The sequence below is a fragment of the Carex rostrata genome, chromosome 20, assembly GCF_964058835.1.
Source record: "Carex rostrata chromosome 20, lpCarRost1.2, whole genome shotgun sequence".
In the NCBI taxonomy this organism is placed as follows: domain Eukaryota; kingdom Viridiplantae; phylum Streptophyta; class Magnoliopsida; order Poales; family Cyperaceae; genus Carex; species Carex rostrata.
The window spans coordinates 2,931,182-2,948,214 of record NC_135937.1 but is presented as its reverse complement, the minus strand read 5'-3'; the positions used below and the strand labels follow the sequence as shown (position 1 = coordinate 2,948,214).

The following is a 17,033-nucleotide window of genomic DNA, read 5'->3' as shown; positions in this document are numbered from 1 at the left end:
ATTACCATGAATGATGTGCGAAGGATTAGTACAAAAATTTCTGTTGAACGCAGTCCCGATAATGGTTCAATTCAAAGCCCTTTTCTTCCTAATTGGATGGTTGAATCTATTCTGAAATTTCTGAACCGTTCAAATACCAGTAGCACGGATCTTAAAGCAGACCCCTCCTTCTTAATATCTCTTTTCCCTTTCCTCTCTGTGTGAGCCCGTGAAACCCCCCCCCCCCTCTGCTTTCTTCCTACGCAGACCCCCTCCCCTCCTTTCTTCTTACGCCAAACCCAACCCCCCCTCTCTGCTCCGCCCCTCCTCCCCTCCTCCTCGTCGCCGAGCCCACCAACCCCGCCCTACTCTCTCCTCTCTCCCTCGGTCCATGAAACCCCACCAGCACCGCCCCCTCCCTGTCTCTTTTCCGCCTCCCTCTTCCCCTTCCATGAAAACCCTAGCCGGTCACCCTCACCTCTCGCCGACCCGAAGCTCCACCACGAAAACCTCCCTCTCTTCTCTCTCTGACCCATAGACCCCCCCCCCCTCTTCCAACTGATTCCTCTCTCTTTTTCACATTTTGCTTCTGATTTGTGAGAATCCGAAAACCCTAGAATTTGGGGGTTTTTCGTTGCTGCTTACGGGTGATTTCTGTGGTTGCCTTGGTGTTTGCTTGTTCCTGATCGAGACGGCCGCGAGGCGAAACCCTCGGAACCGGCCACTTTCTTTCGACCTTCTCTCCTTCGGGTAAATTCTGAAATTTCACTTCTAAATTCTTAAATTATGCCTTGACGAGTCGATTAAATGTTGTAAGATGTGAATTTGCTAATTTTCGGGTGCGGGTTGTTGATTTTCCCGACCCGATTGAATTCTTGACTTGTGAAATTTTTCCTAAAATTAGAGGACTAAATTGTAAAATGGTAAATTATGTTTCTTGGTTGTAATAATCTACAATTTGCACCACTGCTTAAATGACCGGAATTAGAAATCTTAGTGTTAGATGTACTTCTAAATTAATGCCTCGTTGTTAGTAGAGAAGTTGTAAGTTTGTTTTTAAAATTATAGATGATACATGATATTCTTAAAATAATAAAAAGAAAAGGGAAAATAAAGTGTAATTGTTAAAAGGATAATACTTATGATAAGGTATAGTTAACGTATTAGTTGCAACTAAAACTAATAGGCTATAAATGACAAATAGGAATGCATATAGATTGCAACTAATGCACTTGTAAACCATTCATATGGAATTAAGCATATGAGGTATTATTAATTATTACCTAACTATCTTCTTTAAGTTGAATAAAAATGAAGAAATCGTATCTAACTACTGGTGGCAATGCAACTTGAATATTACACATTTATTGACTTTTAAAGTAATCAACACTAGGTTATTGGAGCTATGTAGACAACTTATAACCATAACATGACTGACACTACAATAACATAACCCTATGACTTAACTTAGTATATAAACCAATAATAATGCGTTGTATGATTTCAATTATATACTTTTTTGGAAATTATAAGACCTATAAATATACATAGCTATTTATACCATACTTGTATACAACTTATGAAAAATTACTTAGATCAATTATCAAATGTGTTACCGAGTATTTTTAATGAATTGATAATTGACAAATTAAAACACCCAACACATTAAACTAAAATAAAAGTTTTATAAAAAGTTTTTAAAGTTAAAATAACTCTTTTAAACATTTTTCGAACTTGTACAAAAATTCGTTATTAATTATTAAAGGACCAATTTATTTAGCAACGGAAAGTATTTATTGGACATAGATTCGAAACGACTAATTAAACGTAGAAATTAATTTAGTTATAAAAATAACGAATTTCGCGACTTAGGAATAAATTAATTAGAAAACGCGTACAATAATTAAAGGTTCTGTTTTTAAAATTTTATAAAAGAATTATACATCTAGAATATAAAATAACTAAACTATAGTAAAACGGATTATAAAAATTGCAATGACCATACAATCAATATATTTTTATTAAAATATTCGCATTAGAGATTTTTGATTATAAATTTACTTTCGAAACCGAATTTTGATCAATTAAAATTAATTGTAGTCCGTTTAAAATAAATCAAAGTAGATAGGCAATTAGAATATATTAGTTAAGTAAAACCCGCTAATTTACCGTAGCTCTCGAACAATTATTTTTATTTACAAATAATTCGACATTTGAATTTCTACAAGCAATATATCTTCAAATTAAATTATTAAATATATAAATTAATTTAGGATTAAATTAGATTAAATTAGATCAAAGTGAATGATCAATATCTGACGAACTTATAAAGAAATTAAGATTAACGCTAAGCTCGATGACATGAAATTAAATAATTAATATATGCCTAACCGGATCGGTCAGACTGACTGAATCGGTAATTTTATAAAATCGAACTAATCGAGAAATTGAATTGCACAATTAACTGGGACGAGGGTTATAATAAATTAGCATAGATTTTAATTAGTTTAAATTACGTGATCACAGATCAGTCGACTCCGTACGAGTCCGACCCGTGGGCCGATCCGACTGACCCGCAGATCGGAGCATACGTGGAGCACGCTGATTTTTAGCGACAGAGACTCCAGCCCCCTCAGGTGTGGGATATCTGAATTATTCTTTTCGTGGGCGTACTCTTACCAGTCGATCCATCTGACCTGACATCCGCACTTTATTTTTAAGTAATTGCATTAAAACTTTAGAGCATGTTTATCCTTTCTGCACTGTAGGTAAAATTGCATAAACCCTGAAAAACTCGAATTTACTGTATTTTAAGAGTAGAGTAATTAAATAATATTATATATATACCTTATTAGAATATTAGGTTATTAGCTGTCTTCTTCTCGTAAAAGACTATATTATTATTTTACATGCATACGCATGCATTGGTGAGAGCTGAGCAGAGCCGAGTGACTTCGTTCCGTCTTGGTGTCACTTGGCATGGGACGGCCCGATAGCCACTGAGCTGAGGGTCACTTGATCCTTGGATGGCTTTAGGAATATATTATATGTATAACTTGATTATATATATATTTTTCGATCATTTTACTATTTGACGTGAGCAGTTCCGATCTCGAGTTCTGTGGCACGATACGATTCGGGAATTTATTCCTTCCCTACATTAGGAGCTACTTTGCCTAGAACGGAAGTTCCCAAGGCTAGTGCAGGCCTTGAGGAATGATGTGCAAGTGCATAAGGTCGACGAGCCTTGATGCACGGGGTCGACGAGCCCCTGATCCTATTGGTCTGGCCGGACGGTAGAGTTCTCTCCTGCTCATGAGGGAAGAGATTAACTTTTTACGACTTGCATTGTATGATTTCTCCTATTGGATATGTTTGGGTGATGAATCGTTAGGCGAGATGACACATTGGATTTGATATAACCATCGGCTAGTGTGCTATTATCTTGTGGAGCAATGCTCGATGTCACTAGGCAACGTGTATCATTGCACTCTGATCACAGTCCTTGGATTATATTGTTTGGATTTCTTTGATCCTATTGGCACGGCACGGGGTGATTACTTCATCCATATTATTATTATTATTATTGTATTTGGGCACACAGTGCGAGGTGTACTGGATTCCGACTTGATTTCTATCCAATATTATACTTTGATTTTACTTTGGGTTTATTTTGCATGTTGGCATAATAGAATAATCGCATCATGGCATCACTGAAAATTACTATAAATTCTATTAGATATTATTATAGGTTCACACATGTGCATATTTTTAATTGTATTCATTTTATAAATAATAAAAGTGTTTTGACCGTAGAGGATCCCTGAGGGGATAATTCTGGGTCACATACTGGGCGATTCGTCGCTCACCCACAAGTTGTTTCGTGGGTTTTAGGTACAGGTTCTGGCGGTCCGCAGTTGGAGATGTCAGGAGCTGTCCCCGAGGGCCACACCACTTGACCTAGTTAGGATTAGGCTTTTGATTAGGTTTACGAGTCCCGTATTTCCTGTGTTATATATACGGGCTCGATAGATCATGTATCCCCTTCTATAGATGGTGTTATTTGGATCCGAGATGGATCGAATTATATGTTATGTATGTGTATGTTTATTTATTTGTTATGTGACTGATGCTTGATATTTATATTATTTTGCTTCCGCTGCTGTTTGATTTATTATTTATGATTAGCCTTGCGTGCTTAATGATTAATTAAGCACGAGGCGAGGTTGATCACACCTTAATCCAGAATTCCTGGTTTGGGGTGTGACACTCATTGCCGAGCGACTGGGTGTCCAGATCATCGGAGATGAGGAGTGCAAGGGCCCCCGTTATTTCACTCTGACGGCCTTGCACAGCTACAAGTTCATCCAGCCAGCCGCAGCACGTGATGGACGAGGTGTTTGGGCATGGCGCCTCGGCGACCAGGCCAGCTATGTCATGCCCTTCCCGGTCACTCTCTCCTTTGACGACCGGAGCACCTGGCTGTTCACCCGTCCCCCTCGTATCCAGCAGGGCCCCGCACCACCTCCACCACCACCACCACCACCCACGGACGATGTGGAGATGCTCGACATTCCCGTTCAGGATCAGGATGAGCATATGACTCCTCACTCTCCACTCCAGATGCCTCCCTCTCCTGGTCAGGTCCCTCTCTTCTCTCCGCAGGGACCTTTCCCTTCTCCTGCTGCAGGCCTTTCCTCATTTGGTGCTGGACCTTCCACCTTCGGTGCTGGACCTTCCACTTTCCAGCCTGGCCCATCCACTTCCACATATCAGGCTGGCCCATCCACTTCCTCAGCTGGTCCCTCTCATGAGCCTACCATGCGCGAGATGTACGCCCTCATCTCCTCCATGCAGGCCACCCAGATCTCCATTCAGGCCTCGCAGCGGGCCATCCAGGAGACTCAGTCCGGCTTGCTCGAGTCTCAGCTCGCCATTCAGGAGACGCAGGCCGCTCAGGGGGACGCTATTTTCGATATTCGGGCCAATGTCGCTCAGCAGGCCCTGAGTATTCAGCGTATGGAGCGACAGATGACTGACTGGCGTTTCTTCATGGACCACGGTCACTGGCCTGACCCACCACCACCCTAGACTTCTCAGGTTCGCTTTCCTTTACCCGAGCTGTTACATTTTCTTTATCTTTATGTCTTGAAGCATTGAGGACAATGCTCAGGACAAGCTTGGGGGGGGAGACATTTGCATGTAGGTCATGTTTACTTTATCGTTATTTTTACTTGTATTTTTTTTCGTATTTTCTTGCATTATTAGGTGAAAATTTGCGTGAACTGTTAGAATTTAGAGTAACTTTGAAACATTTCTGGTTGTAATTAGGATAGCCCTGAATGAATTGGAACTAACCCATGATTGGTTATTGAACTGCTTACGTTGAGATGTTTTTAATGATTGAAAAAGATGAAAAATTTAGAATTGCATCGAGCAAAATTATTTGAATAAACTGAAAATATATTTTTAGGAATTGAGATGTTCAATTGAGAAATTTTGGAATATCCGTTGGTATGAATGAATACCAATGGATGTGTGTATTCATGGTATTTGCTTGTCTAAAAAAATAAAAAATAAAAAATAAAAATAAAAAATAAAAAAAAATAAAAAAGAGATGGAGAAAATAAGAGTACTGGCAATAAGTCCTATTGGGCGCCTTTGAGCTCGTCTCCCAAAATAAAATTTTTTAATTAACAAAAAAATAATTTTTGCATATACCAACACACATCGTTCGCAATTTTCTTGCCTGAGTTTGTTTCAAGCTTGGGGGAAGTTGAAAATCAATATGAATAAAAGCATAGGCTCGGTAAAAGAATAAAATTGTTTCGATCAAACCTAATTATGTAGTCTTTACAATCATTAAAAGCATCTCAAAATATGAAGTCCAATTGACCAATTGGTGGAGTGAATTAAGGTTTATAAAGAAATGTCCAAGTTACAACTGAAATGATTCTAGAAATTCTTAACCATAGCAGATTCACGTAAGTTTTTACAATTAGATTTGTAATAGCATTTAGGTTTAGTAGTCTAGCCTCAAACCCAAGTTTGAATCTGTTTGCTTGAGGGCAAGCAAAGGTTTATCTTGGGGGAATTTGATACCTCGCATATTTAGCCTATATTTGACTTGATTTCATACCAAATTCATGTTCCAAATTGTCAAAACCATGTGCATTTCATTGATATATTCTTAGAATTTGGTACTGCTGAGAGTTTGTTTGTTTTCTGCAGGATTGGAGCAAAATACACGAAGAAACGGCGTTTTTGGACACCTTGGTACGGCCCTTACCAAACTTGGTACGGCCTGTACCAAACTTGGCCGTTTCAGCCTTCTTCCCACCTTGTACGGCCTGGCCGTACCAAATTGGTACGGGCCGTACATAGGTGCCGCCTGACAGAATTCAAATCTTGGCAGAGGCTATATATAGCGGGGGATCTCTCCATTTTCGAGGATTCCACTTCATTCCAGATTGAGAGCTCAGTGAAAGAGAGAAAGAGAGCAAAGGAGCAAGAAGAGAAGATCAAGGAAGAGGAAGAGGCGAGAATCGACGGATCTACACCTTCTCCATTCCCGATCTTCAATCTAGTTCTTTCATGACTTTCTCTATCTCTTTTCTTGTATATCTGGACAGATCCATGACTTGTGAGTAGTAGACTTTCGTTTCTAGGGTTTGTAGATGGATTTTCTTGATTTGTGTTGCTTTTCTTGATTTGGATCTTGTATGAACTCTTGTGATTGATTTGATTGTGAATTTGCTTGTCTTGATTGCTTTGTGTTGCTGTGATTGCATGTGGTGTGCCTATAGTGGTAGATCAACCCTAACAAGGTCATGTGACCATTGCCTTCTCTCAACCAAACCAATCCCTTTAGGTAGACTTGATCGAATTGAAGCCGAAAGGTTGAATTCTCCTCTAATCGACAGATTAGAGGTTACCTTAGATCTCCAATCAATCAACTAGAGGATCTGGACCAAAACACGAGAGTTGAGGTTTAGAAACCCTAGAAGGTGAAGAATTGAATCCAAAACTTAGATCTTGAACCAACAAACGAGAGTTGAGGTTTAGGAACCTTAGGTATGGTCAATTGAACCTTTATCAAGAGTTTAATACGAGGTACCAGCAAGAAATGCATCAACTCGAACTTGTAAGCTCTGTTCTGGTAAACCAGTACGGCCCTTACAAGAGTGGTGCGGCCTACCCGTACCAAGCCCCATACGGCTTGGTCATACCAGGTTGGTGCGGCCTGGCCGTACCAACTTGGTAAGGGTCGTACCACTAGAGGCAAATCAGAGATGAAGTTAAAAAATTACTCTAATTTTTACTTTCATGAATGGCTGTGAGCCCATGACTGGTACTGGTACGCTCTTGAACTTTATACCAATTCCATGTATAATTTGTACATTCATAGCTGGCTTGATATAACTGGAGTTTAGCAAAATCCAAAGATAACCTAATTAAGAAATTATTCTAGGTTGTTATGTTTTTCAAATAGAAACAGTGATAATGTTTGCAAATAAAATAGTTGAAAAGAAAAATAGAGAAGGGTGCTTAGATATGAATTAACTTCAAAGTAACTGTTTATAGTGGATAAAAATGTCTATTTTACAAAAAAATAATAGATTTTGTTCTTTTTTTTATCTAGTCTAAATTATAGATGAGTTATAAATCACAGAACCATTTGGAAAACACCCAATTTATTGTAATGCTTCTATAGCTCTGTTGTTTAATTTAAATTTGACACTGATTAATGATATAATGATATATAAAAAAAAATTTGTTATAAATTTTTGATTGAGTTGAAATCTTTGATGTTCTTTTCGATTATCTTGACTTCTTATTTATTTTGATTGATTTTATAATTTTTGTTATGTTAAATTTTTTTTTTTTTGCAACATATACATTCTCCTATTTAGTTGCACTATAAATATTTTTGTCGACTTCTAGCAAAAATCCGGACTTCGCCACTGGCTAAGGACACGCACAATTGGCATCCCACTTGAATGGTGCATCCCCGATATATAAGAAAATCTTGTGTTAAAATCTTGTTAGCTGGCATTAACCAAAATGAATATCTTGATTTTTACCGGGACCTTCAATTTCCATATTGCTGAAATCCCCTCGTCCTCTCCTGTGGTGCATTGTTCTATATGCGTATGCACAAGAGAAACACCAGAAGTCATCCATCTCCATTTGATACCATTTTTGTAGGTCCTGTTCGACTATCAGGTGGGAACAAGAACAGATTCAATTTGAATGGCCGAAAAACTGTGTGTATGAGAAAAAATAATTCACTCTGAGTGAATTTTTTTTTCCCACAGAAACAGTGAATGGCCGAACAGGCTGTAATATGTCGATGCTGCAAATAATCGGATCAAGTGAGATAAACTGCCGAAAAAGAAGAAGGTATTCGGTGTTGATCGGATGTCAGAGGGTATATTCACCAGTTCTGTAATCGTGGTGACCCATAACCCATCCGGGATTGTCTCAATTGGACATTAATTATGATACTTGCTGATACAAAACCCGATCTGACAATAAAATCTGATATGACCGCTAATTAATTTGAACTATAACAGTCCTATCTTAGTCAATGCCTAACAAATGGTAAATCCAACCTTCAAAAACCAAATCCTACTCATAAACCTACACAACAAATAGAAATTTTAAATGGGTTGGATTTTGTTCAAAAGATTTTAGACTACGTCTTATCTAAAGCTGAACCTAAATCTATCAATATTTAAATTTCCACGATCAGTTTAAATTTATGGAGCCGTTCAATATTTATTAACATATATATAGAACGGTTTAGATCCGACTTTAATGAAATTTGTTCAAAACAAAACCCAATTTCTTTTAAAATTTAAAGTCGGTCCAGGAGAACCCTGCAACGAATGGAAACTTTATCGTTCATCAAGTTAAGAAGGGAATCTTTATGCCAAAAGGACGGAATTATGGTCCGCGCACTTTCTCTGTCTGGTGGCCGACTTTTGCTAATTTAATTTGAGTTCTGCTTCCCGTTGTCAGGGAACGATGGTCAATGGTCCTCAATTGTTCCACTTAGACTTGCACAGGTAGCATACCTTTTATACTTTTTAGATAAAAAATCATAGTCCACTATTGCTATTGCTCTGTAATGATTTGTTTGCAAACTTTAAATACGACCTGATTGAAAAAGAAGTTAGGAAAATGCAGCTATAACCCTTGTAGTCTACTGTAGATTAATTATCTCAATCGTTTAGCTATTGCTATATATGCTATAATAATTATTATTTTATTTTTCAAATTTTAAAATATGACATGTTTTTCCTCATATACCCTTCTTTGGATTTTAATGTGTATGCACTTTAAGTTTGAACTTATTAGAATGCATTGTTTCATTCAAATATATTCAAGTTACTAGTATCATACCCGTGCGTTGCAACGGAAACATATTATAAGGAAAAAAATATATCAATGAAAATAAAAATTATCCAAAAATTAAGATACATGTTAATAGAAAATTTATATGATTATGTATTTTTAATTAACTTTAATCGTGATCTCTGATAACAATTTGATAATGTGATGATTCTTTATTTTTTAAGTTCCAATGATATCAAATAATAGCTTGATTCAAATCTAAAATCAAATATCGTACAACAATTCAATATCGACATATAATATGATATCAAAAAATATAAATAAAAAGTGTTATCGTGTATATGTATAGGATATATATTTACACACACATACATATTATAAGAGAAATATATATTCACACACACGTTGCAATTTATATTCTTCTTTGTTTTCAATTTATATTATTTTTCTTCTTTAATTTGTTTCCAATTTAGAATACACACACATTGATACATTCTATATTGGAAATATATTCTAAATTGCCCACAACAATATGTATAGAAACAAAAAAAAAATAAGGAAATATAAAAAAAAAAATTTCATTGTGATCCGTAGAGGTGCTATCGGGTCGGGTTGGGTCCGGGTACTATTATATTTGGACCCGGACCCTAAAAGTGTTCGGGTCCAAATTTCGATCCATATACTTATTTATTTCAAATCGGGTCGGGTCCGGATCCGGATACCTATCTACCCGTAGATATTTCGGGTCTAGTCTTTCGGTTCCGGGTAGATAGATACCCGTAACTTGTTTGTGGATTATCGGGTCCGGTTCGGATATGGGGCGGTTCCGGATCCAGAGTGGGTATAGGTCACAACTCCAAAGTATTCGAGAAATTATTTACATTTAAATATAATTATAATTTCTTAAACATCTCATATAATAAATCATTACAATATAAATTAAAAACTACTGCAAAATAAAAAATATACTATTAATCATGTTTATAAATAATAAAATATATCATGCTACATAGCAAAATAAAAATAATAACTCTAAATTATTAGTTGGTTGTTGGTTGTTTGGAATACTCATGGTGTAACAAAAAATATTGAATTCAGTTTTTTTTGTTAATAGCTTTTGAATTCAGGAGGATGGAGGAGATATAATTTTTAGAAAGTAAAATATTAGAGATGATGATTTCCTTTTCTATAATTCAAAAAAATCTATGAATTGAATGTAATAGAAGAAAAAAGGTATAAAATAAGCTGGTTATGGAAGAATAAATTTGACAATCATGTGTCATGTGTCACATGTGTATAATATAGAACAAAAATTAAAGGGCGTAATTAAAGGGCTAGTTAAGGATGTAATTAAAGAGTAGTGTAAAACAGTAGCATAAATTTGGTTAAGTTTTATCAAATTATAGCTCAGCTGAAATATATTATCTAACACAAAACTTGATGCAGAGTTATTAATATATATTTTATCGGGTATTTATACGGGTATCGGGTCGGGTCCGGTTATGGGTCGGATAATTAAATTATTAATTTTGTACCCATTACAGTATCGGTTCCGGTTCGGATCCAGGTCGGATATTAAATTATTAATTTTGTACCCATACCCATAATTTAATCGGTTATATTTTTTAAACCATACCCTATCCAAATTAATCAGATCCGGGTCGGTTCCGGGTCGGATCTGGTTCGGTTCCAGATCGGATCCGGGTAATCGGGTAAAAGTAGCACCTCTAGTGATCCGTATAGAAATGAAGAAGAAGTAAGGAAACAAAGAAATAAGAAAATGAAATGTGGTGTCTTCTCAATTGAAGAGGAGAAATATGGAAACAGATAAATATTTCGCTAAATTTCATAGTTTATTCAATTTTAATTGTAACGTATCGTGTGACAGAACATGTGGTGAGTATGTTTTTAACTAAATTTAGACTTCTATACATAAAGCATATGCATTTAATCAAAACAAGATAAATTATGCAATTGGATGGCTGAGATCTAATCCGAAGTTTTATCTTTCAATCGTAACCGTTAGAGAATCGGACACCCAACGTGCTTAATAATAGAATGGAGATATATCAATCTGAATCTTTATCTCTTTCTCCACAATACACACAATATATCTAAATTCCTCGATAATATATAATAATTTTAGATAGAGAAACAAAAGTGAAAAACACATCTCTTGCTTTATTCGAAGTGAGAGAATCAGTTCTTGACACGAGACGTTTGATTGCAAGGAGATTTTGAGTTGTGTAACTACGGAACTTGTCATATATCTCAATAGCAATCTCCACATAGTGAGGTCGTCGCCAATTTTGACAAAAAGAGCTTCTGCAAGGGGTTTGTGAAGCGTCAAATCACCAAAGAAATCACAAAAAATCTTTTGAGAACTGAAGTTCTCACTTTCTTACAATATCTCTTTCAATGATCAATTTTGATGATCACACTTAATAAATAACCATGGATCACTAATTTTCAAGGTAATTCACAAATATAATATTTATGAATTCGTCAATCAAGATGATTAATTTCTCGAATCGTAGTGAATTTAGTGATAAACATCATTTTTTAACGATGAAACATCCAAAAGATGTCAGCATAGGTCGAGAGTTCGATTCCCCCTCACGACTCTTCTGCAAAGGTTTTCAAAAAAAAAAACTACTAATTGATGTGAACTATGTATTGAGACAATGACATACCAATAATCATTTTAACGAACTTTTTTGGTGGCACAACAACAGTCACTGTAGTTATGGACAGACATGTATAACAATTAGCAGTTATTTCAGTTTAATGTTTAGAATACAACAAAACGCAAGTAAACTTGATGAGTGAAAATGTTACATATATACTTATAATCATGTAGTTCAATTTGTATTACCATTTTATTATTTTGTATAGTATTTGGTAAAAGAGGATAGTTTTATTTTTGTTTAAAAAAAGGCTGCTACGGATCATGAATCATTATTCTAAAAAAAAATTATACAAAGAAGAAAGTAGTGTGTACGCTAGCCTAATATGTTATGCACACGGTTAAGAAAGGATAATGTAGCCTATAATCTACGCTGAAACTAATGTGTACGCCTACATTGGAATTAAAAAAAAAAATAGACTTGCAACGAATTAAAGGAATATATAAATGATAATCACACAGTGACTGGTAGCCAGAAACTTCACCGAGATTGAATCGTCTTCTCCCAGAGTCACTGTTGGTGGACCCACTAAACCCTAAACCCTAAAACCTAAATCCTAAATCCTAAACCTCTAAACCCTAAACCCGGTCCCACCCCGCAGTGACTGAGGAGGCAGGGTTTTCCTGCACCCGGGGGACAGGTGATCTGCTTCCTGTTAGAGTTGGCATTTCCTACCGAGTATACATTTATTGCAATTTAAAACAATTATCGACAAAGTTTGAACAGTCAGCTTTTATAGGTCGATTATTTATTACTTACCTGTCAATCCTCAATTCCTCATAGCTCACTGATTCTGATTCTGGTTTAACTTTGTCCGTCTTCGTAACATTTGTTTTCGTTTAGATTACAAATTTTCACCAAAATGATTCCTAAGGTTTGATTGCTAGTTGGCAAGGGCTCGGGATCCGTGGTGTGGTCGTCCAACACCAATCTGGATCTACGGTACTCACTAGAGACCCTGATGAACAAGAAACACAAGTGTTCAAAATTGCTCATCATTCCCTTTCATTTGGTTTAGTACTTTTTTCCTTTCTGTATGTATGCAATACGTAAAAAGAAAGAATATGTAGAAAGATTGACTAGGATTTATTTGTCTTGCATTATAGGTCCACCCTTTTTTGTGTCTATTTATTAGCCCCCCTTTGTAGATTAAGCAACTCTTGCTTTCCGGGCCAATGACACCCAATGTTGGCCTTAATTTTGTGCACTCGACCTGTTCATTCACAACAGAGTACAAAATCTCAGTGATACGCAAATTACTTTGATACCAATCTGTAGCAACTAAAACTTTTTCAGATTACTCGTACGGAATGGTGTCAGGATTTCCATGCAGTATAGCTAGTCAGTATATAAGCAACAGTCTTAAGAAAACTATGAATTATTATCCGTATCATCTTTTGGCATCTCTGAAAAAGTTGTCCAAATCTCCAAATTTACCTCTGGTAGGATCTATTGTATGCATGAATGGGATATTCGTTCCATGACAAAATGGATTGTATGGCCAGTCAACCATCAGAGATACAATGGTAGATGTCCAAGACCTAGCCATTGTTGTTTGTCCTTGTTTCGATTTATGGATCCTTCCAACAAATGCTTTGCTATATGCCCTTTTTGTTGACGCATCACAACTAATTACTCCTTTTTACGTAACTTCATAAAGGGGTATAAACAATTGGCAAACAGATATAATATATAATGGGACATTCAAAAAGGTTGCTTTCAGTTTGCATTATATTCAGGTTATACATTTCAATGAAATAAACAAGATTCAAAAATCACCAGTCAGATGTTTCTATCATTATGCGTAAGGTATTGCAGGACCAAACATCACATTATTAAGCATGGAAGTAAGATCAAACAACTAAATCTTACAAATGAAAAAGCTAGCTCAATAGTCAAGTCCTACATCTCATGTGTACCAAAAGAAAACAACTAAAATCAAGTAGCAGCAAATATACCCCTGGAATATCACAGTTGCATATTTGACAAATATCTCTCCTCCTGTACAGAAAAGAAAGAGTTATACTAGAATTTTGCACATTATAAATAACTAAATAAATAACCCCAACACTGAATATAATGTTTTCTTTTGGTGTATAAAATGTCCATAGTTCGCATCCAGCATGAGGATACTGGCCAGAATACAGTGATTCTATTTATTTCCTATTGTTCCGCAATGTAGGGTTTAGAGTCATTTGGAAGGCCTAATCAATCTTGGGTTAATAAAATAAACAACTATTGTAAATCCAGCACATGCCATCAGATATGATTTCGGAGACAAGTTACCACTACTATTGTAATGATACAGTTACAAACAGGAATGCAACTATTCTTTATTTTCCATTAGAGGTACCCAAGTTCCTAAAAGACAGAATTTTTCATGTGCAACTTCAGATGCATGCTTCAATTAAGACCATATTTAGTCATCGTAACCCCAAATAAAAACACAAACAAAATTGTTGACTTATAAAATAACAACAACAACCAACCCTTTAGTCCCAAACAAGTTGGGGTAGGCTAGAAATGAAACCCAATTGTAGTCTTTGTTGCTTATAAAATAACCACAAAAATAAAAAATAAAAAAGAACCGAAAGATTTAATTATTCCAATATTGTGTGCCCAATTATACCCAATTAGACCTTTTTTACCAACTCACTGCCTTTTATTTTGAAGAAAGATGTACTAGCTTCAATATCGTGTGACAAATTATACCCAAACTAGGCATTTTTTTACTAATTCCTGCTATTCTTCTTGAAGGCAGATATACTAAAGAGCACCAACCAAATGAACCAACAAAATAAAAGACACTCAGTATTCTTGTCATTGAAATTGTGTTCTGAAAGAAAAGATAGACACCTATTTATTAGGGTTTTCAATACGATAATGTAACTCTATAACAGAATGCAAATATTCAATGTAAGAAAATGAAGAAATACTAAAAACAGCTCCATTTTTATTATATTATGAAAAGAATCCTCATATGTTTTAAGTGACAAGAAATCCAGCAGAACCAAATTTAAATTGAGAAAAACATATACAATCGATATGAGGAAAATTGCTCATTTCAAAAAATAACCCTCACAAGTCACAAGAAGTTAAATGCAAGACAAACTATTTATCCAGATCCATACATAGCAGGATATATATTTAGATACTAAATTGCAATGCCAGAAAGAGATGAAATATTACACCCTAATCATCAGACTTTATAACTGAGTTTAAAAGCTTGGATCTTGATCTCTTTATTTTTCCTACAGAGATTTAGGAGCATGTAATTTTGCACCATAACTATGTCCATTTCATAAAATTAGTATTCAGGCATAAGTCTGGCAGTGATAGAAATTAGCTTCTGAGGACAGAAATCGATTGACCGTGGACTTGGTGTTTTTCAGAACATAATTTGTCTAAAATCAGATTAAAGAAGGCTTTAATTAATTTCCTTCAAGAAAATAAACAAGATAAACCCTAAATAGATCAAACCAAGTTCGAGTTTAGTTTTCACTTTCCCTATGAGTCTGACCGTGCAATGCAATCATCCTAGATAATCAGCTCATATTAGTATTATAGAAAAGAACAGGAAAATACCTGAAAAGACGCAATCAGAGTTCAAGCTTGAGCTCCTCCTTCTCCTTCGTGAGGAAATGGAGGATGTACGGCGTGACACGGATCACGGCGATGCACGACCCCATGATCGTCAGGTGGCTTCTCAGCTGCTTGTACGCCGTCTCCTTGTCCGGCCTCCTCGGAAGCTGAAACATCTCTTTCTCGATCTGCTTCTTTCTACCTCTGAACGACAAAACCTTTGTGGCGAGCAAAAACCCTAGACCTAAAAAAAGGGTCGATTCATCAGGGGATAAAGCGCAAAAGAACGAACGTTGTGCGGATTGAACGGCACAGATCACATCGGTAAGTATTTTAACGGAGAAGTTTTGACTTTGTGCAGCGCAGTAGCGCACTAATCGTATGTAGCGTTGTTTTGATTCTATAGTCTGTGACTTTGCATAAAACCAAACTGATCTGCTAAAATCTTTACCCGATCGTCGCCCTTTCAATCTTTCATGGATATAGAATTTAAGATTATTTTGGGCTTTGGGCCGTAATTGACAAGCTCTATAAATCGTAACTCTTTTATACGCTCAACCCAAATCGTATTGCTGTTGGTCGAAACCTGGTTTACTGTATGAAATTGGAACCTGGTTATTTGATCGGGAAAAAAAAAACCGATCAAATTGGACAAAAATCATCTTGGATTTCTCGCTTTAACTGTACAGTTTTTGCATCGCCCTGAAAGAAAGAAAACTGGATCCTTTCTGACTGTGCAGATAAAATACATCATAGATTCCCCAGTAATTTGTTTTGATCGAATTTTGAAATTCTGATGATCAGCTACTGGGTAGTAGAACAATCATAGCCTGAATTTTTCCATACTTTTGGCTGCACGTAGTGTGGGCAAAATGGCACGGCGGAGCCGGCTTCATCACGGAACGGCACGGTTACGGCACGGAACGTGTTACTGTTCTGTACCGTGACTCGCTCGCGTGCTGTGACCATTCGCGTGCCGTGACCATCCCTTGATATTTTGGTCACGGCACGGCACGGCACGTAATCACGCGAGTCACATGTAATGACGACTGTTAGGTCTTAATAAAATGGTGAATCTTGAATAACTAACTTAAATTATGAAAAAATAGTTAAATGTGAGAAACGTGACTAGTTACGTTTGGACACGACACGCAAGTCACGACGTGACTTGCGTGCCATGATCACCGCTTGATATTTTGGTTACGGCACGGATCACTGTTCACTTGGTTACGGCACGAGACTAAAGTCACAGCACAGCACGTTTTTTCCACTCTAGCAGCACGGTAAAATAATATAATTATAAAATAACGTGTTTTATGTTTCAAGTTTTTGTAAATATAATACTTGCATTTTTAATTTAGGTCTATGTTAAGAAATTAAATGTTAACTTTTTTTCCAAAATTTGAGATGATTTTAGTAATATTG

At 36.2% G+C, this 17,033-nt stretch overlaps 2 protein-coding genes across 3 annotated transcripts; one reads left to right on the top strand and one right to left on the bottom strand.

The window, feature by feature from the left end:
• Positions 1 to 225: 225 nt before the first annotated feature.
• LOC144572084 (uncharacterized) lies at positions 226 to 6,745 on the top strand. Of its 2 annotated transcripts, XM_078321482.1 has the most exons (3): positions 226 to 729; positions 2,506 to 2,615; positions 3,874 to 6,745. In XM_078321482.1, exon 3 carries the CDS (start codon positions 4,417 to 4,419, stop codon positions 5,068 to 5,070), a length of 654 nt encoding a protein of 217 aa, XP_078177608.1. In that variant the 5' UTR covers positions 226 to 729; positions 2,506 to 2,615; positions 3,874 to 4,416; the 3' UTR covers positions 5,071 to 6,745. The 2 variants fall into 2 exon arrangements, with proteins under 2 accessions (XP_078177608.1, XP_078177609.1); XM_078321483.1 differs by lacking the exon at positions 2,506 to 2,615.
• A 6,971-nt stretch (positions 6,746 to 13,716) lies between these two features.
• TOM6 (translocase of the outer mitochondrial membrane 6) lies at positions 13,717 to 16,577 on the bottom strand. Its single transcript, XM_078322479.1, has 3 exons — positions 16,455 to 16,577; positions 15,612 to 16,015; positions 13,717 to 14,027 (listed from the first exon to the last, which is right to left on the bottom strand). The coding sequence occupies exons 1-2, from the start codon at positions 16,575 to 16,577 to the stop codon at positions 15,626 to 15,628; spliced, it is 513 nt and encodes a 170-aa protein (XP_078178605.1). The 3' UTR covers positions 13,717 to 14,027; positions 15,612 to 15,625.
• Positions 16,578 to 17,033: the final 456 nt, after the last annotated feature.

Excerpts from the sequence above, each read along its gene's own strand:
- LOC144572084 (XM_078321483.1), top strand. The coding sequence starts at position 4,417 with ATGCCCTTCCCGGTCACTCTCTCCTTTGACGACCGGAGCACCTGGCTG.
- TOM6 (XM_078322479.1), bottom strand. The coding sequence starts at position 16,577 with ATGGTCACAGCACGCGAGCGAGTCACGGTACAGAACAGTAACACGTTC. Across the intron at positions 16,016-16,454 it reads CACACTACGTGCAGCCAAAA|ACTATAGAATCAAAACAACG; the intron begins GTATGGAAAAAT and ends GCAAAGTCACAG.